The sequence below is a fragment of the Panthera tigris genome, chromosome B4 (assembly GCF_018350195.1).
Source record: "Panthera tigris isolate Pti1 chromosome B4, P.tigris_Pti1_mat1.1, whole genome shotgun sequence".
Lineage (NCBI taxonomy): Eukaryota > Metazoa > Chordata > Mammalia > Carnivora > Felidae > Panthera > Panthera tigris.
Genome location: NC_056666.1, coordinates 87,579,188 through 87,601,117, shown reverse-complemented (window position 1 = coordinate 87,601,117; position 21,930 = coordinate 87,579,188). Strand labels below are relative to the sequence as shown.

Here is a 21,930-nt window from a genome sequence, read left to right as displayed (position 1 = left end):
GATTTGCTCATAAACGTGGCCAGTGGGGAGGGTGGAGAGGAGAGCCCTTACCTGCAGCTCCCGTGGGTACTGTAGTGCCGTGGCTGTGTACCGGGTCCAGTGCGGTACCTGCCTGGTACCCCCTTCGTAATCGCCCACAGCGGAGCCTAGAGGAGCTCACCGGGTTCGGGCCTGGGATCAGAATCCTCATGTATGGGGTGTCTGTATGGAGGTTTTATTTTTACAAAAATGGGGTTATACCACATACTACTCTGCAACTTGATTTTCTCACCTAACAATACATCAGGGGTACCTCCGGGTCACAAAACATACTGAACTTTTTTATTTTTTTAATGACTGTGTAATATCTTACTGGTTATAAATGAAACTCTTCAGTATTTCCCCTTTTGATAGACATTGAGACTATTTCCAGTCTTTGCCACAACAAATAATGTCAAGTGTGAATTTTTGTCCACGTATCTTATGGACAGAATCTTCTATTTTTTTAGAATATAGTCCCCAAAGTAGGATGACTGAACCATTGGCTACATCATTATAATAGTTTTAAAAGGTATAGCAATTGTGCTCGCTTCGGCAGCACATATACTAAAAGGTATAGCAGTTTACGTTCCCCTTAATTATGAGAATGGCCTTTTCCTCTTGCCCTGAACTATTACACATTCTTAATTTTTCAACAAACGTTTGCCAATCCAATGAGCAAAAGTTATATGTTATTTTTACTTTAATTTGCATTTTCCTGGATGAGTGAGATTGAGCATCTTTTCACGTGTTTATTGAACATTTGCATTTTCCCTTCTGTCAGTTGCTTCATCATATCTTTTACGCATTTTTTTTTCCCCTTTGCTTGTTTGTCAAATGCCCCTGGAGATTGTCAGTCCTGCTTGGAGGTGGGATTTAACGTGAGTTGGTGTGATCCCTGTAAGAAAAGTTGTAAAATTGAGTGGATTTTTGAAATGAGCGCCTCGTTTGACCCCTTATTTTTCTTTTGATCAGTTAACAATTTGACTAACTTGAGGGACAAAAGGTAGGTCTTTTGGACTCCAAACTGTGACATTAGAGGATGGAAGCAGCAAAGTTTTCAAGAAATTGCTTTCTGAACTCAAAATTCTCACCAGCAATAAATTACGTTTATTCTCTCCTGTGGCTTATGTTTGCGGAGGGTGCGAAAACATTTAAAAAAACTATTAATGTCTTTGCTTTACCTCCTCTCCTCCCGTCCCCTTGCAGTTGGGTCCGAAGAACACGTTAGACCTTACCATTCACCATGTTACAAGTAATTTCCATCTATGCTACGGATAAGAAATGAAAGCATGTAAATTTCAGTTTCAGTCTCTGTGAATGAAAGGCTAACCTTAACTTTGGGTAATATGCTTAGAACCCACCACCCCCCAACTCTTATGGTAAGGGGATACCAGGTAGGAAGTGGTTGCCAGTTGGTTAAATTACCCCAGCCCCTAGGAGCTTCCTCACTTAATCTCTGGCCAATCTCTGAGTAAGTAAATGGAATGTCATTCAAAATCTGACCGTAGTCTTATCTAGAGGTCCAGATCTGAGGGCCCAGAAGAAAGGCCAGGGCATATGCCTAATTCTCCTTGATTCTTATTATTGCCACAGCTTTTTTCTGTTTGTTCTAAATAATTTTCCTTAGGAAAAACAGCTCGTAAAATACTGAAGTAGAAGATTGAAAGTTTACAAGGATCCTCTGATGACAGAATGTGGCTTTAAAGCATTAATCTAGTTTATTGGTTGTTTAGTGCAAGATTTGTCAGCCTTCACATGCACTCTGTTCCCTTTGAAACCCATTCCCTCTCGCTGCCCTACTCCAGATTGGAGACCAGCACTCTGACACATTGATCCCAAGATCAGAGGGATGAAAGAGAGAAAGATCAAAAGGAAGCCAGGAAGCATAGGAAGAGGCATCATAGTTTAGGGACTGGAAAGTCTGACTGCCAAACATGCTGTCATCTTTAATCCATGGGTGTCTCATGAAGGAAGAACTTGGTAGTTCAAACAGAAATGAAGAATGCTCTGTACGTAGATGGATTTGGATATAAAGATCTATTTAAGAAAGTAATTAGCTAGGGTGAGCTAACATTGGAATGAACATTGTTCAGCCGTGAACATTGGAATTGAATGCTCATCCTCCCTGTGTGTGAATTTGAAATTAAAAAAATAGAGTAAACATAGTGGTGGCCAGTGCCTTTGCTGTGTTCTCTTTCCCTGCCCACTAAGCCCAAGGGTCCTGCCTAGTTTGCCTTAATCTTTCAAGTCACTTTTTTAGTGGTGACTCAGCCAGAATGACACCCTTTTATGTCCATTGTCTTTTTGTAATAACCAGTGAAAAGGCATATGGATTCTTGATGGTCCAGACTCTATACAATTAGACAATTACAGATAATGTTGTTACCAAGAAAAATTTTGAGGCCTTTGCTATGGATAGTTTTTTCATCCACCCAAGTGTAATTCACTCTCTCTCTCTTTTTTTTTTTTAACTTTCTTTCTTTCTTTCTTTCTTTCTTTTCTTTTCTTTTCTTTTCTTTTCTTTTGTTTTCTTTTCTTTTGTTTTCTTTTCTTTTCTTTTCTTTTCTTTTCTTTTCTTTCGAAAGTGCACGAGTCGAGGAGGACCAGAGAGAGACGGAGAGAGTCCCAAGCAGACTCCCCACTGTCCACACAGAACCTAATGCGGGGCTCAATCTCACAAACCATGAGCTAGATCATGACCTCAGCCAAAATCAAGAGTCAGAGGCTTAACTGACTGAGCCACCAGATTCCCCCCTTTTACTCATTATCTTTTATGTCCCTCCCAGATAGCCAACTTTCCTAGTCAGAGCCTGGAAGCTAGAATTCAGGGACCATGTAGAAAAAGGGAAGAGAAAGAGTTAAGATTAGCTTTAAGCAAAATTTTGAAATAGAAGTTTGCCTTTGGAATTTATTGCCTAATGACTTTCGCTCTCATCACCCCAGATCTCAGGGTACTTCTTGCTAGTTTGAGATTAGGCCCTAAACTAGACCTTCCTTTCAAGCTCTCCAAGTCTCTCCATCCTCATTCAAAACCCTTATTCCTTTATTCTGGAAGTTAGTCTTAACTGATACATTAGGACAAAGACCATTTGAATAAACACACTGATTTGTGAATGCTGGATATCACTTTTCTTGGGAGGGGAGAATTGCATTTTACAAGTGACAACAGATTTATAAGAAGGAACTTTTAATATTTCCTATTTTTGACATCATAATAAAGGAAGTGATGATACAAATATTACATCTTTTTCCCAGTCAGCTCCCCTAACATTTTCCATCTTCTCATAGTTTCCACTAGTTTTAGACCCATTAATCCTCGAAAGCCCCCATGATTTTTGTTATCACCCTCTCCCTTACCTGCCCTCCCAGTCTCCATGACAGCAACAACTGGGCACAGGTGGGTGAGGGGTTGGGGGAGAGCTGCAGCCATTTATTGGGATCGCTTCAGTGTTGGAGACTAACTTTATATATATAAATATATAAAAAAATATATATATATATAAATATATATATATTTATAATATATATTTATATAAATTTATATATATATATTTATATATATATTATAAATATATATATATATTTTTTTTAGTGTTTATTTTTGATAGAGAGTGCAAGCAGGGGAGGGACAGAGAGAGGAGGGGACAGAGCATTGGAAGTGTGCTTTCAGCACAGAGCCCAATTGCAGGGCTTGAACTCATGAACTGTGAGATCATGACCTGAGCCAAAGTAAGATGCTTAACCAACTGAGCCACCTGGGTGCCCTTGGAGACTATGTTTATGGTGGGAGGGAGGGGTGCCTGGGGCCTCTTGGCACAAAGAGTGCAGCTGACCCTAGAGTCCATGAGGCATCCACCCAGAGTTGAGCTCATCAAAGGCACTTCCCGTGCTTGTGGCTCTTTACAGAGAAGTGTGTTCAGTCTCCAAGTCTCCGGCTCCCTGGTACTTGGAGCTGTTGGAGCTGTTGAGTTCATATCAAATGCAATTTCCAAGCCACTTCAACCAATTGATCGCTAGAAAGTGGCTGTTCGGAACCACTTTGGAATAAGATCTAGGAACAGGAAGCTCCATCTGGAATAGGCCTAGGAAAGGTTGCTCCATGGTTATCCATGCTATAGCCTCTTCATAGATAGCTCCCTTAGGGATCTCTGTTCTCTCACATTCTTGAGTCAGCAGTAGCTCTTGGGGCAAATTTTTGGAAGCATGTGAATTTCCTAAGCTTCAGGATGAGATGAGTGTTTTCTTCCTGGATCCAGGATACTACCTAGAAACTCATGAGTCTCAGTCAGGTGTTCTCAGATTTTAATGTGCCTATGAATCACAATGAAGATTCTGATACAGCAAGTCTGGGGTGGAACCTGGGAGTCTGCATTTCTAATAAGCTTCGTGGTGAGGCCCGTGCTTCTGGCCCACTGACACTTGGCGTAACACAGACCTGGAGCTATACTATCTACTCCATGAAACACTAGCCACTTTGTGACTACCTGAACTTAAAGATAAGTTAATTAAAAATTAGGTAAAATTAAATGTAATTTAATTAATTTAAATGTAATTTAGATGCTCATTGCCCCTATGTGGCTAGTGGCTGCCATGTTGGAGTGCACAGATTAAAATATATCCATTGTCACAGAAAGTTCTATTGGAGAGCACTGGTCTAGAGGAAGCGTCAATTTACATCATTCATTTCATCCACTTGTTCACTGAGTGTGTGTACCATGTGCCAAGTAGGAAGGTTGGTGCTGGGCGTTAAGACATGGTTCCAGCCAGCAGAGAAAGTAAACGTAGCCATATGTTTACTTTGGTGAGGGATCCAGAGTTGAGCATTTCTGCTACACCTAGAGATTTGAGTTTTCTCGAAAAGAGAATGTTGCCATGCAGCTTGTTAGAAAAAGTGTCCCTTGGGCATTTCGTCGGTCTTCGAAACCAAGCTCCGGAGTTATAAAATTGAGGTACTTACGAGATTGGCTACTGACAATGCGTATTTCTCTTAACCGTTTTAGGGCCATAATCATCAGAAATGGAGAAATCATCCCCATGTCTTCAGAGTTTACCCCTGAGACTGAGCGCCAGCGACTCCAGTACCTGGTAAGAGTCACGTAGGTTTGGCGGAGCGCCGCGGCATCAGGGATGGTGTCGACGCTGTGGTGGGGGAACATGATGCTGTTGACATGGGAGCAGGCCCACGAGAGTTGGATGACATATGGTATTAACTCCCCCCACGCACCTTCCGATCACACATCCTGGCAACACGTGTGACGACACACTCCACCTCCGTGAATTTATTATTGTGGCTGTTTCTCTCCCATCTGTAGCCAATGGAAGACATGATGTGCTCTGTTTTGTTTAACGGTTTGGGATGTGCAATACGAAATGGGGTGTTGAATCACACAGATACCTTTCTTCCTTGGCCTGCTGCTCACTTTAACTCAAAATGGGGGCTCCGTGCTGGGGAGGAGGGCAGCCCCAGATCCTGCTGACACCCCACCACTTGACACACGGTTAGGAAGTCTCAGAGGCCCTTTGGGAAAGCATGCAGGCGTCTGAAAGCCTGTTTCTATCCTGAAAATAAGCTCCCAGTTTAAATCTCCCTCTTCGGAGTGAAATTACGAGTGGGCTAGAGGAAGGTGTTTGGGTTTTTCAGATCTTGAGCATTTTTGCTTCACCTAGAGATTTGAGTTTTCTGGAAAAGAGAACAGACCTAATTCCCTATCCTCAAGTTCCAGGGGGAGGGTGTTTGGCTTAGAATCTCACTTGAGCAACAGTGGCAATCACGCTAGGTTACTTTGGATATTTTTGGGGACTGAATAGCGTGACGAGTAGTTCTGTGGCTAAAGTATTGTCTTGCCAACTGGCTTTCTTTCTAGACAACATAGCTAGTGACCCTCTGCTCTTAGGAAACAAACTGACCCAGGCTACCCAAAAGGACTTTGCTCATGGCTCTGAATTTCAGCGTGTGTGGACAGTCAAGGTTTGATTACTTTGGTCGATTTAGAAAGTGGCTGCGCACTTTCCCCTCAATTCCCTTGTCTGTTTGGTTTGTTTTACTCAATAGCTAAGCTGTGTTGCTCTGGTATAGAATGACAGCAGGAATCCGGGCTCAATGTAAAAATATTTCTTCACTCTTTGACTGATTGTTGTTCTCTAGCCTTTCTGTTGTCTTTTTCAAGTGGATAAACTTGTAGCCACTCCTAGGAACCCGACTTGAGGGCTCTCATTTTTTTTTTTTTTTCTGGCACTCTAGGCAGGGGGAAGGGATCCTGTCCTGGCTCTGTTACTTGCTGGCTGGGTGTCTTTGTGCAGGCGTCTTAACCTTTCCAGACCTCAGTTTGTCACTTTACAGTGGGAAGCTAAACGAGCAGGTCACCAAGGCCCGCTCAGGCTGCAAGGGTCATCCTTCCGAGTAGAGTTCAAAACAGCTGGCCTCCTTGTCACCTGTCTGGCTTTTTCTAGTCCATCTTCTACAAAGCCACCCAAGTGATCTGATCATGGACTGTATCACTTCCCTGCCTTAAGTCCTTTGGCTCCTCATAGTGTGCACAATGCAGGTCACACGTGGTCGAGCCAGAATCATGGTCCCCGTCCACCTCTCCTGCATCGTTTCTCTGTTACCTCTACCAACACCACCATGCATTTCAGGCTGCAAGCAGAGAGCTACCTTCCATATTTGGGATGCACCTCGATCTCCCCGACCTCTTTGCCTTTGAAAATATTCTCTGCCTGGGTGGCCCTTCCCCTGTCCTCTGTCAGGAAAACTGTTTCCCATCCTTTGAGACCCCAACATAAGTGTCATTTCCTCTAGGAGGTGTCCCCTAACTCTCCCGGGAGGGGGTCAGTCCCCCGTGCTTGCAGAGCCGTGTAGAAGCCTCTAGCTCTCGGCGTATGGTATTGTATTGCTGGTCACGATCGCTCTCTCCCCTTCCAGACGGAGTCCTGAGGGCAGGCTCCTTAGTCGCTTCACGTTGCCAGTTCCCAGCACAGAGGAGATACTGAAGCGGGATTTGTTGGCTCGATGAAAGAACCAGAATTTGTATTGACGTCTGGATCATTACCACACAGTACTCTCCCTTCACCTTCCCTTGAAGCCTATCATAGCCCTTTGCCTGCCTGTGCCTCGACTGCACCCTGCCTTCATCACCTCCTTACCATTTCCTGTTTTCCCACTAAAGGCAATGAGAAGTAGCAGGTTAACTTTTTTTTATTTTGAAATCGTTTCACATTTTCATGTTACAAGAATGGCCCAGAAAGATCAAAACATTAATTTTTGAGGAGGGACGGGAAGGCTGACATGTGTCAGATTCCTAAATACTGGTGGTCTATTTTCCGATGTTCGGAATGAGACGTGTGTTGGCTTCTGATCTCAGCGTTGTCGTGTAACTGTGTCTGTGATTCCTATAGTCCCTGGCTTCATCACCAGTAACAGGCTTAGGAAGCCTCAGAAGGTGGGTGGAATGATTAAATGAAAACTGTATGCAGAATTCTTTTGTGGCACATAGTTCTCATTTGGTTTTTATTTGATGAATCAGTCTTCAAATCCTACTGGCCTGCAAACCACAGAGATTTATTTTCTTATTTTTAATTTGATAATCACTGCTAATGTTCCGAAGATGAACATGTATTTTTGTGTTACTCTTGAGCAATCAATGTGGATGCTCTTAGCCCATAGAACTGAGCCTAACAGCTGAATTTCCAAAAGGTGCAAACCATGTCTCCATTCTCTTTTGTTGTTGTTGTTCCCATTCTTTTTAATCCTTACTGCTAATACATATGCGTTTCTCTGGTTAATAACTGTTCTCCCCAGACAACAGGAGTGTAAATGACCAGAACATGAAATATCCTGGTTGTCCAACTTCCTATACTGCCAGGAGTCTAAAAATGTACACTTTGAAATGAATAAATCCAGTAGTAATAGTCACATGATCTGTGATGCAAATCTTTGTGGTAAAGCTTTGGAGAGAATTAAGGGATTTATAGTATAACATAACCTTGCGGTAAAGTATTTGAGGGAATTAGGAGGTAGATAGCATAAAACCTTAAAAATAATATCAATTAGGAGAGGAAAACACTGGTGTGATGACTTCTCTCAGCCCAGCCCAGGCGTGAGCTGTGTGATCCCACACCCCTTGCGTGATGTCTCTGAATCTCTCCTACGTGAAATGTGTAGGACACCTCCCTTGAGATTTTTTTCTGTAGGTTCTGAAATCAGGATGAAAAGTGATCCCACAGCAATATAAAATACAGTGCATACCTTATAATTTTATGTGCATTTAATCCTACCAGTTCATTTTTTTTTTTGGAACATCAGTTCCCTAGAACTAATTATGAAACACTTCAGTGCATTGGGGGTTGTGGTACCTTTTACGTGATCTAAACGAGTTAGAACATCACTGGAAAGTTAACAATGTATTCCTTACTCTGAGGTCAAATTAAAATTTCTTTTTATGATGTGTGAAGAAACATTTATGGCCGAATCATTAAAACTTCTAAGTTCCCAGAGACTTACTCGTCTGGAGCATGATCCAGTCCCAAGGCTATTTGACTTGTAGAAACAGTTCGTGATATTCTCAGAGGTGGGGGAGATGCAGAGCCCGTTGGACACACACCGTTTTGATCCACATCGAAGGGGGAGGTTCTTGGGATGCGCGGTCTGGACATTTGGGGTTAACCGAACTAGAAGCAGATTATGACACTGGATGTGGCAGGCATGTTAATTTTGTTTGGTCTTGTATTCTGACCTTCGTGTGGCTCTTAGGTCATGTGAACTGTGTTCTGTAGACTCTTGGGCAGGGTGATTAATCAGGCTTGAGGGTTTGATGTGTTCACATGGAATGTGGCAGGTGTGTGATGAAGGGGTCAGGGGCACCATCCCAGCAGCCAGGAAGTGCTGCTGGTCCTAGAGTCACCAGTAAGCCTTGCTCTTCTGTCGCTGTGCTTTTTTTTTTTCTTTTTCTTTTTACAGTTTCCAGGGTGATTGAAATAAAATAGTTAAGGAGGTCCACCAAGCTAGACAGAATGTTTGGATGGAGCTGGGACTCAGACGGGAGGGAAAGAAGTCTGGTTGTGGATGTGTCTCAGCAGAATTGACCTCCCTGATGCTGTGGCCTCCAGAAAACCGCCCCACCTCTGCTTCAGGTGACAGCAAAGGAGGAATCGCCCTCAGGGGAACCTCCACAGCCCTGAGGTGCGAGAGCGTTGTCTTCCCCTCAGTTCTGCCTAGATGTATTTATAAACTCTGATTTGATTACATTAAGATGTGCTGGTATTGTCAGGCCTTCAGCTTATGTCCTTGTGTCCTCGTGGATAATCCAAGTTTGCAGCTGTTTTTCATCAAGGGCAATGTACAGAAGAGATGAAAGTGGGTTTCAAACGCACAGCTGATACGTACAAGTGCAGCATTATTGAAGGCGGTTTCTTGTGGTGTCCTTGGAACTACCCCCAGCCTTCTGTGCCGAGTCTGATTCTGTTTGTCCGCCGTGTCCCTGGTGTTGGCTTTGGAAAGGTTTCAAGGTCGACAGTGTTGTGCCACTTCACTTTTTGGGATTTCTCATGATCAAGAGTTATCTCCCAAAAAGTATATTACTTAAACGTGAACCTGCTTAAAAGCACGATACTTTAATTTGGGAGGGTCAAGTGTGCTAGTGAGTAAAATTGACTGACCCACCACTGCCACATCACATTTAACCTTGAGAGCAGGTTGTGAAGCCCAGAAAGCCTTTCTTTAGTCACAGGAAACTTCACCACCACTCTGCTTTGCTTGGTGACGGAGTCATGGAAAAATCCACTCTAATCCTACCTCTTTCCCCCACTTTAACCCTTTTTCACAAAACTGCCTGTGAGTTTGAGAACTTCTAATTTAAAAATGGCAGGCAAAAAAATGGTTGGCATTTTTCATATGCGCTATAGGTTCAACTGATCACACAGGTGTCACAGAGAAGCCAGGAGCTATTTTTCTTGGGGGGTGGGGATGGGGGAGAGAGAATCTCAAGCAGGCTCCGTGCTTAGCACAGAGCCCGACACAGAGCTTGATCCCATGACCCTGGGACCAGGACCTGAGGCAAAATCAAGAGCCAGACATCCAACAACTGAGCCACCCAGGTGCCCCAGCCAGGAGATTTTGAGAGCACAAAACTGGCACTGCCCAGAGTGTTAGAGGCAGAGCTTATATTTGGCCGTCCTAGGAGCACTGCTTGGTGTCAGGGAAGACTCTAAAGACGTTAGCACTTAGAATTGAACCTCACCACTTCCAGAGCTTTATTTTGAAAATGAATATAAATGGATGTTTTGTTTATTCCAGGTTGGGAGGAGGAGTCAGAGGCTTGATGCTGAGGCATTCTGTACCTGCTCGGCAGAGCTAAGGAAGTGAATTCACACAGCTAAACAAATAACCACAAGAATGGATCCCTAACTACCTTTATTCTTAGAAAAACGCAGTCTTCTGCACAGTTGCTACACATATATAATCTTTAGATTCTCTAAAACCCCTTTTCCCTCCAACATTCTGAATTAAAAGTTGGGCACATAAAGCCAGAGCTATCTGTCCATAAGGTCCCTTAAAAATTGGTCTTAGTGTAAAGAAGCAAGATAGTGTCATGCATCCATTAAAGATGTGAAAGTTAAATATGCTTTGAAAGAGGTAGATAGCATTCCCTGAGGTTTACCAGGGCAAAAGCTTAGCTGTCTATGAAAAGTTTTCTCTGCTCCCATTGCTTGATCAGTGAAATGGGGTAATTACAGGACCCTCAAGGACCCCCAAGACTGGTTTGAGGACTGAAGAGTTAATATTCATAATGTGCTTACAACAGTGCCTAGATCAGAGACAAAATAAAATCTCTTAGTTTCAAATCTAACTATATATGAAGAACTTTTTTTATGGCCGCCCTGCCATTGGACTACTCCTGTGGCCTTTTATAAAATGTATAAATTCCATTTGCATATGCAAAGGAAGATACACAGGCACATCTTTTTTGCTGACATGAGTTGTTCTCTCTTCAAATGAATTCCTTTCCCAGACTTTTACTTGGGAAGAAAAAGCATTAAGCATATGAATATGGAAACTTTATATGTTTTATGTAAATGACTACTTTTTAGCCCTTATTCTATACATTAAACTGTTGTAGGGTTGACAAATCTAGGCAATTTTGTTTAATATATCCATTTGCATACAAGTTTCCATGTGGCTCCTTTATCGTAAGCTATATTTTAAAGTTATTTTAGGGGCATGCTTTTCTCTAGTTGATCGGTACAGTCCCATGTAGAAATTTAAATGTGAATCTTTCTTGACATCCATGTAAACCAGACAGAATCTTATCAATATTCAATTTTATAATAGCATATATACATAAGGTTGGTTCTTGTTACTCTGAGATTTTTAAGGATAAATTAAGACTGAGAGAATTCTTTATGAAAGACTCCGACACATACATATTTAGATCTCAGCCATTTAACATTTTCCTTTCATTTTTGTTTAACCCAAACCAAAATACTCTTTTCCTGCACTGCAAATTGGGTAGTCAGCCTTGGCTCTGGAAGAGCTATCTCGTTTGACCGTTAGTGCGACCATCAGTGGGCTTGGTTGATGTTACTAATTTCATTTCATTCGTGACCATAGACTTACTATCATGGTAAATCAACTTGAAATATAAAACCTCCAGTCCTCTGATCCGATGAGGTTTTTTTCCCTCCTGAGGGCAAGGAAGAGGAGAGATTACTCAATTTTTTATTAAGATTTGTGTTAAACACTGAAAATCCTCATTTGATAACTTCCTTTCAAATATTGAGAAGTCTGAACTTTTTTTTCTGAAATTAAAAAAGCTCAAAAAACAAAGTGGGGACAAGGTGCCTGGGTGGTTCTGTCTGTTGAGTGTCCAACTTTTGATTTTGGCTCAGGTCATGATCTCATGGTTCATGAGATCAAGCCCCAAGTTGGGCTCTGTGCTGGCAGCGTGGAGCCTCCTTGGGATTCTCTCTCTCCCTCTCTCTCTACCCCTTCCCAGTTCATGTGTATGCTTGCTTTGTCTCTTAAAGATAAACTTAAAAAAAAAAAAAGAGCTCATATAAAAGTTTCCTAGTAAGAGGACTTCACAAACGATTTCCTGTTGTGGAATCTGCCCTCGCATTTGACACATGAATGTTTTCACTTTCCATATTCTGCTGATGGGAGTAGAAGTTCGAACAACTACCTTGTAAAAGGGTTTGGCCCAGGGAAAAAGGGTTTGGCACAGCCGTTCCTCTCCTAGGTGTGCACCTAACCAGAGTGTGCACGGTAGCTCAGGATGTACTTGCCCAAACTGGAAACTGCCCAAATGTCCATGGAGAGTAGAACGGATAAGACGATTGTCAGTCATAGTCACGAGCTGGAATGCCATGCGGTACTGAGGATGAACACGTTTTAACTACATGCAACAACGTGGCTGAATCACACCGACTTAACACCCAGCACTGGGGACAGCTTATAGGATCCCATAGTAAGTATAGAAACAGGTGAAACCAACACACAGTTTGGGATAGTGCTTCCGCTGGGGAGAGCAGTGATCGAATGGGGTCCTGACCACAGGTGCTGACCATGTATTGTTTCTTGATCTAGATCCCAGTTACACAAGTGTGTCAAATTTGTGAAAATATGTTGACCCATACACATATGATACGGTAACTTTACTGTGTATTTAACTGTTATTATTGTTTGGGGGAGGGACCTTCTTTGGGGCTCTCCAGGAGCCCAAGGTGAAGGGGCTGGGCAAGTTCCCCAGAAAGGCACCCTTCTGCCACCTATCTGTTCTCTCCTGAGAGCAGTTCCAAAAGCCCTACTCACCATGCTGCTATGCACTCCCTTGCCTCTGCTCTTGCTGCTCTGGCCCCAGAGGCCTTGCCTGATCAGCCGTTCAGATGCTTTTCAGATTCTGTCCAACCCACCCAGTGAGTGCCCCGCTCTTTGTTCCTTAGCCCCTAGGGATATCTGTTTCCACCCATAAGCCTTCCTCAGTCTCCCCAACTAATGTGTGAACTCTGAACAGATGGACTTCCTTTTTTGTTCTTTGAGTCCCAGCCCCTGATACCTGGCACATGGAGGAGCTCATGTGTTAGCTGCATGCATTCTTCTGGCTGGAAAGTCCTGAACCTGGGACAATCCTCTCAGTAGCTGGCACGGCTCACTCACATTGTGGCCACAAGGTAGCAGAAGGAAATTTTATTATTAAAAGGAGTAACACAGCAGTTTCCCAGCAGCAGTTTTTTTTGTTTTTTTTTTTTAACGCTTATTTATTTTTGAGACAGAGAGAGACAGAGCATGAACGGAGGAGGGTCAGAGAGAGAGGGAGACACAGAATCCGAAACAGGCCCCAGGCTCTGAGCTGTCAGCACAGAGCCCGACGCGGGGTTCGAACCCACGGACCGTGAGATCATGACCTGAGCCGAAGTCAGACGCTTAACCGACCAAGCCACCCAGGTGCCCCCCAGCAGACAGTTTTAAGTAATCTCAGGACCCACCGTCTCAGTGTCCACAGGAAGCATGGTGTTTGGCCTCCTCCCATTGCCATTATAGACATGTCACTCTCTAGATCTGTGTTCCTACTTCCACTCCCTGTTTTTGCCCTGCCTTGCCAGGGTACTCAAAGCTCTCCCCAGCCCAGGAGGGTGGAGCTCAGATCCATGTGCTCCAGAGTGAGACAGACCTGGGTTCAAGTTACTCACCCAGTCTGCTTCCATGAGAGGCTTCTTAGAAGGTTCTAGACAACATCTCTTTTTCAAGCTTGTCCCCTCCTGTTATGGCTGAACTCAGAGATTCTCACTGGGATGGGGTGGTTGTGTTTCTTCACAGTAAGTGCTTACTTCCGTCCCCTTGCAGCTGGTTTCTTCCCAGGACTAGAGAGGAAAGCAGCCAGAAGACGACGTCTGATCCTCCTTCCCCATCTCTGACGTCCTGCCACTGCTTGGCACAGCAGGTTACTCCAGCATCGTTTTCCTAGATGAGCTGTCTCTTCTTTCCCTGGCCAAATGCAACCATGTCTGGAAGTTTATTCTCATTAGCTGTCCAGAGACTAAGTGGCAAGGACATGGCCTACCCTCTTTTTAACAAACCTGTACTCTGCACACTCCTTAAAAGACAACTGGCAACCTATCTTTGCTTGTGTTGGGGCAGAGGTCACCAAGCTTTCTTTCCAGGGGCCATTTGCATCACACGCGTGAACTCCAGTGTACCTCCACTCCCTTACCTCGGTGAGGAACATTCTATTGTGCTTCCTTGTAGGAAAGCCTCAAGTTTTGGGATAAAGATGGAGGCACAAAGAGTGGTCCATTTTTTTACATGGAGCAGGCCAACACACTTTAAGTTGGATTTTAATATAGAATACATTTCTAGGTTTCTAGTCGGCATGCTTATTAAGTAGAGAAGAGACATGACATTATTTAGACATTCTTAGGAGTGTGAAATATCATGAGGTTTGAAATGGTATAATTTCACCCACACACATGTGGTTTTACAAGAAGATATCTATTGAATTATAAAAAGTTAACTAAATCCAAAATATAGTAATGTGTGTCCAAGATGGTTTTTTTTTTAATTTTTTTTAATGTTTATTTATTTATTTATTTTTATTTATTTATTTATTTTTGAGAGAGAGACAGAGCATGAACGGGGGAGGGCCAGAGAGAGAGGGAGACACAGAATCGGAAGCAGGCTCCAGGCTCTGAGCTGTCAGCACAGAGCCCAATGCGGGGCTCGAACTCACGGACCGTGAGATCATGACCTGAGCTGAAGTCGGACGGTTAACCGACTGGGCCACCCAGGCACCCCCCAAGATTGTTTTTATGTGCTATGGACCTTAGTTTTAACTTTTTCAAAAGATTGAAAGCTGTATTGTATTATTTTGTGAAGTTTAATCACCAAGTGTAACTGAGTAAAGCAGGTCAGAATGTTCTGTATTCATTCTCCCAGCACATACTTACTTGGAGTCTTTACTGTGTTAGGTGCTATGCTTGGCTCTGGCATATAGCTAAGGTTTAAAAATAATGAACATATTCAAGTGTGGCGGGTATCACTTGCATCACCATGCAGATGTTCTAACATACATATGTCCAAATAGCAGCATCAGGAGAAAAAGCTAAACTATGTCCAGCATATTAGAAAAATAAGGGATGTTTAGGAAACGGTCTAGAATTTTTATTTTGTAGGGATCTTAATGTGTGCCTCCTCTCCTTCCTTGCATTTTTATCCCATTAAGGTCACATTTGTAACAAGTCAACCTATGAAATGTGCCTTGGGAAGGGACAGTAGTCACGTATACCTATTTATGTATGAGTGTCCCGGATATGAGTAGTAGAGTAAAACTTGCCAAAATTGTCCATGAATTTTACAAGTTTGGACTCCAGAAATCATGGGGTTTTATTGCTGAGAGGAGCCTAACAAATTCTTACACTCACATTTTACAGTCTTTAAACTTTGGGTGTGTTGCTTACATTGAATTTAGCATAAAATCACTTTCGACACTCAAGGTTCCAGAACGCTGATGTGAGCACTGTTTCTGGCAGGGCAGGCCAGCTCTAATGAAGTAACCCTAACCAGTCGTGTTACCTGAATGCTGCACAGCCTCTGAGAAGTTGTTTCTGAGTTGCCAAGTTGTGGCCCACTCTGCTTCTGAGAATAAAATGTCTCTGTGCTGGCCAACAGACACATGAAAAGATGCTCAGTATCACTGATCATCAGGGAAATGCAAATCAAAACCACAATGAGATACCACCTCACACCTGTCACAATGGCCAAAATCAACAACAGAAGGAACAAGTGTTGGTGAGGATGTGGAAAAAGAGGAGTACTCTTCCACTGTTGGTGCGAATGCAAACTGGTACAGCCACTCTGGAAAACAGCATGGAGGCTCCTCAAAAAGTTGAAAATAGAACTCCCCTGTGATTCAGTAATCATACTACTGGGTATTTACCCAAACAATACAAGGACACTAATTCAGAGGAATATATATGCATTTCAATGTTTATGGTGGCATTATTTATAGTAGCCATATTATGGAAGCAACCCAAGTGTCCATCAATAGATGAATGAAGATGTGATAAACACATGTACGTGCATGTGTGCGTGTACACACACACACACACACACACACACACAGGAATATTATCCAGCCATGAAAAAGAATGAAATCTTGCCATTTCCAATGACTTGGGTGGAGCTAGAGAGTATTATGCTAAGCAAAATAAGTCAGAGAAAGATAAATAACATGTGATTTCATTCATGTATAGAGTTTAAGAAGCAAAGGAGCATAGGAAAAAGAGGGGTGCCTAGGTGGCTCATTCGGTTAAGTGTCCGACTCTTGATTTTGGCTCAGGTCATGATCCCAGGGTCATGGGATTGAGCCCCACGTTGGGCTCCATGCTGAGCGTGGAGCCTGCTTAAGATTCTCTTTCTCTCCCTTCCTCCCTCCCTCCCCGCCCCTCTCCCCTCCCTTGCTTGCACGCACTCTCACTAAAATAAAAATAAAAAGTGGGGGCACCTGGGTGAGTCAGTCTTTTAAGCATCCGACTCTTGATTTTGGCTCAGGTCATGATCTTACAGTTTGTGAGTTCAAGCCACCATTGTCAGCATGGAGGCTATTTGGGATTCTCTCATCCCTCTCTCTGCCCCTCCTCCGCTCATGCTTTCTCTCACTCAAAAAACAAGCAATCAAACAACAACAACAACAACAAAACAGAGAAACAAACCAAGAAACAAATCCTTAACTATAGAGAACAAACAGAGGGTCACCAGAGGGGAGGTGTGTAGGGGGATGGGTGAAGTAGGTGAAGGGAATTAAGAGTTCACTTACCAGGATGAGCACTAAGTAATGTATAGAATTGTTGAATCACTATTTTGTACACCTGAAACTAATATAATACTGTATTTTAACTCTATTGGAATTAAAATAAAAACTTAAAAACTCTTCTCAAAAAAATTTTTTTAGTTTTTTCAAACAAAAGCAATACCCGTTCAGTAGTAGAAATAATCACAAATAGAGGTAAGTCAAAAAGGAAACCATCAGATAACATTTTACAATATTTAGATGGCTGAGTGTATGTACTTCTATAAACATGTATACCTAGAAGACCATGTTACCGACTGAATGTTTGCACTGGTATCCTCCCCAACGCCCCCCCCCCCGCCAAAAAAAACCCTTCTGTTGAAGCCCTACCCCCCCATGTATGCCAAATTTGGAAATAGGACCTTTTTAGAAACAAGGTTAAATGAGGCCATAAGAGTGGGGCCTTCATCAGATAGGACTAATGTCTTGATAAGAATAGACCTCAGAGAGCTTGATTTCTCGCCCCAAGAGACAGAGGAAAGCCCGTATGAGGTGCAGTAAGAGGGGGCAGTCTGTAAGCCAGGCAGAGAATCTGCTGGCATCTTGATCTTGGACTTCCTGGCCTCCAGGACAGTGAGACCTAAGTGTTTGCTGTTCATACCCCTCCCCGTCTGTGGTATTTCCATATAACAGCCCACCTAAGATGAAATCTGAAAACTTCCACGATCATTGCAGAAAAAGACACACAAATGAGCAGAGAAGTAGGTTTCCCTCTGAAAACCAACAGGCATGTGTCCCACTGTATTTTAGCATCTCATTTTTCGTTAATTAACCACCTATTTGCTCTATTTGTACTTAGTTTTTGAGTTGTTTTTTCTTCAACACCAGGACCTCCATCGGGTCTGACAAATAGGACAATAGTGAGTATTGAAAATGCTGGTAAGAAGGGGGTCTACTATTAGGACATGGCGATTTTTAAAAGTAGTAAAAATATGTCATCGGTACACATGGAATACAGGTGAATTCTGTGATGAGCAAAATCGTGACAGAAAATATCTTGCATCATACGAAATGTGCTGTGGCAGGTCAAGGAAGAAAAATGACCATAAAAGTAGAGAAATTTAAGGGTGTGACGTATCAGTGGAGGATGAATATTGCAGTATTTCTTCAGAGCTAAGGTGCTTTTGTTTTCACCCTTTGACATATCTGAAGTTGAGATATTTTACCACTGATTGTTGCTGTCAGCCAAGTGGCAGGCATGACACAGGTGTCCTCTCCTGGGCATGTGTAAACATCAAAAGAACAGCACCAAACTTGCAGGATGGGCGGCTGGCAGCTTAGAAGAAAACCCTGAAGGCAAAAATGAAGCACTCTTAAAGCCTTTGTGGATTTGCAGAGGGGCTTGGAGGTGTGAATCTGACTTGTTCAGCCACATTCCAGAAGTGGGAGTCAGAAGTTAGCTGGCTCTGGATAATTGCAGAGCTGACTTAAGAACTTTGCACCCCTGGTTCTGAGGCTCCTAGTTCTAGGGTGAATTATTTAAGAAATGTTGCATCGCCAACGGTCCCATGGAACATAGGCCACTATTGCGTGGGAAATCGTGACCGTTAATGATTCAGAGTTGAAAACTGATGAGCAGTGGAATTCTCAATGTGAAGACGTTTTGGAAAACCTTATCCAATATACTTCACCTATGTACTCTTCTTAAATATACCCCAGAGGGATATGTAAAAATTTGTCTAAGTCCAAAGGAGCCCTTTCAAAAAGAATAAAATAAAAATTCAAAGTGGTAAGAAAGTATTGCACTTAGTTTCGTTGGCAGCTTCCCCTCGTTTCTTAGAGGTAATAAAATAATAACTCATTTGAAAAGAGCATCTTAGAACTGATGAAACACCATAGCCTATTGCTATAATGGGGAGAAAGCAAGCAGTGTGAGACCCTGAAAGCCCCTGCAAGTGAAGGGGATACAAATGTCACAGGAACATGGGCTTTAAGGGCCACTTAGAGCCTGCTCATCTTCAGAGGGAGAGGTGAGGTGACCCCTGCAGTGAGTGAGCTGCTCAGGAGATCCTGGCTACTTTGCAGATCTTCCCTCACAACTGTCCAGACAAACGTGTACTAGCAAAAAGGGTATGAGGGTACCCAGGGAAAGCACCATCAGAGGGCCACTCACTCTCCTGGAAACGCGGCCAGGTGCCTGGAACACTGCACATTGATCTCTGAGGCACTTGGGTCTGTGAAGAAATGGACTTAGAAATATGGCCTTTGGATCCTAACCTGTTTGTTAATGAAATGTATGTGGGGCATTTACCGATATTTCTTCACACACATTCATTTGTATGTACCTATATGCCTTGTATCTAGATCTGTGTGTATATGACACAACTTACATGAGCTCATACACCTACACGCACACGCACTCAACATACGTTGTTTGATAACCTGTGTTTTTACATCTGTCTGTCCTTTCTTTCCATGTCATTACATATTTGCTGTAGTATCATTGTAAATGATACCATAGAATTCCTTTGTATAGATTTTTTTACTAATTTATTTAGTCCCTCATACTATTAAAGGATTTCTTTTAGCTTCTTCAGGAGCATTCTTGTGGCCAAATTGGGTGCAGATCTGTAATTTTTTGTTAACTGGATCCTCACAGGTACCTATTGACCATTTAGAATTTGCATGGTCCAGGGCCCTTGGTCCTTTTGCCCACTTTTTTTTTTTTTTTAATTTTTTTGTAAATGTGTGCAGGTTCAAGGGTTGGGATGGGTGTTTGTGGACATGTTATTAGGCTTCGGCTCTGAGACCACCCAGCCCTGGATGATGACCTTGGGCTAGGTGTCTTAAGTTCTTTGGGCCTTAGTCTCCTCATTTGTAAATTGACTCTATGACATGTGCTTTGTAGGATTGTTGAGGTTGTGACAAGCATATCAAGTGCCTGGTACATGGTAATCCCTAACTCAGGTTGCCAGCCAGGCTAGGCCAGCTTGGGGAGTGGGGTATAGAGTCCCAAAGCTCTAGGAGATGATAACGGGTACATAGTGGGTGTTGCTATTCACGGACTAATTATGCCTCTGCTCCTTCGGTCAGTACAGCTGGCTTCCTGGGTGTGTGACTCCTGCGGCTGCACAGGGCTCTGTACGTGGTTATTCTTAGTTTTGAACACAGTCTCCATATTTTCATTTTGCACTGGACCCTACAGATTGTGTATCCAGTTCCACCTTGTAAGGTTGTTGGCAGTGTGATGCGAGAGGTCACAAAGCACATTCCGTAGTGCCAAGGATGTAATAGATATCGGTAATCATTAGATGGATATAATAATTTTTTATGAGCCGAGACAACAACGATAAGTGCATTCATTTAATTATTAAAAGTGTGAGGTAAATACATAATTAATCTGAGATTGAGAAACTGAAGCTCCAGAAGCTAAATCACCAACTAAAATTACACAGCTTATACACGCAGAACTTGGATTCAAACCCAAGTTCACCTCACCCAAAGCCCACACCACTGACCTGCCCTATTAAGTACTCCCTTCCTTCCTTCCCAGGGAACCTCTCTGTAAAGGTCAGTGTTTAAGCGTCCTTGATACTCATCAGCAGCCCAACCCTCATCCCTAGCAGAGGTTTCAGAGCCCCTCAGAATGTTCCAGAATTCCTGTCAGACCTGGGAAATTTGGGGGCTACAGAAGACAGTAAAGACAGTTCACCTTCTCAGTACTGCCCTGCCGTGTCTCCAAGCCTGCTCAGAGTTCTGTTATCTGGCCGAATCTAGCCAACCCAGTGACAGTTCAGCTTGTGTCCTTTGACTCCTGATATACTTAGCTTAGGATGACCGATGTCCAACTAAACCTCCAAACTACCATGAGAATCAGCAGGAGATCTGCTGGTGTCAGATCTTGGGAAAGAGGCTGTGGGAGATGCCTGTTTCCAGGAGACTGAGGACATGGCCATCTGTCCTGTGGCAGGGATCCCTTGCTTTTCTACAGTGCCAGGTCATGATTTGCTCTGCCTACTCTTCCCTGCCAAAAATTTTTTAAAAATTAAGAAAATAATGAAGGGAGGGAGAAAAAGGATCCATTCCAGCACACTGCTAGTAAGTGGGCGTACAGCTTGGTACAAGGAAGCTTCCGTGCAAGTTTGCTTTTAGTGTGTGTGGCCTTCGAGCGGGGAAATTAATACTTGAGCATTTCATCTCTTGGATAGCGGATTTGAATTTTGAATGTGACAATGAGACTGTTTGTTGTTTCAAAGCAATTCCCTAAGTGGCTGTTTGCTCAAGACTTTTGTAGTGTGAACAGAGATTTGGGGGAGGGGAGGAAGCCATCTGCTCTGGAATAGTCTTCCAATTACATGATCAAATTACTGCAGAGCAAAATGGAGGGAGTCCAACAGAAAGTTCCTGTCTGGTGTATCCAGCCCCAACCTGCTCTCTTGGGCCATTGTGTCAATGTGGAGATTCACACGTAGGTTTCAAAGGCAAGGCCATGATCGCCAAGAGTGTGAGCAGGAGAGGAGCAGAGAAAGCCAAGCAGAGTGGGGGAGAGCTTTCACGTTGCATCAACGTGCTGTTCAGGAAAATGAAAAGATCTTGGATTTGAATTAAATGAACTTTTGGAGAAACTCCGTTTCTTTTCCTCTTGACTTTAGCAATCCATGTCTCTGATTACAATTAATTTATCATGTCAAATGAAAAAGTTATATCCCTTTATAAGTTCAGTTAGTGATTTTTTATTCGCTGATATTCTTGTAGAATAGAAATGTTTATTCTATTTGTTGAATACACCTATTTTTTCCCCTTAAAATAGAACAGTTTTCTGGTTTTTGAAATATGTCTTGATTTACAAAACATTATTGAGTCTTATTTTTTCTCCTAAATATGTGAGTATTTTTTCTTTTTATTTCTTTTGCTATTAGGCATTCATGCAGCCTCACTTGCTGGGAAACGAATTCACACATTTGGAGTTTCCAAGGAGAGTACAGAGAAAGGAACTTGGAAAGAAGATGCTCTACAGGGACTTTAATATGACAGGCTGGTAAGAACATGCCTCCCTCTGCCTCAGCACTGCCACAGTATGTGTGAAGGAATCATCACCGTCATAAAAAGCCACTCATGCAGTTTGGATCAG

General features: G+C 42.9%; 1 protein-coding gene across 1 annotated transcript in view; it reads left to right on the top strand.

Annotated features, from left to right (window-relative positions):
* Positions 1 to 21,930, top strand: part of PPM1H (protein phosphatase, Mg2+/Mn2+ dependent 1H) — a 260,873-nt gene that overhangs the window by 169,112 nt on the left and 69,831 nt on the right. Inside the window, exons 5-6 of the mRNA XM_042992666.1 lie at positions 5,022 to 5,106; positions 21,719 to 21,837. Of these exons, the coding sequence (XP_042848600.1) occupies positions 5,022 to 5,106; positions 21,719 to 21,837 (204 nt within the window). The remainder of the gene's footprint in view (positions 1 to 5,021; positions 5,107 to 21,718; positions 21,838 to 21,930) is intronic.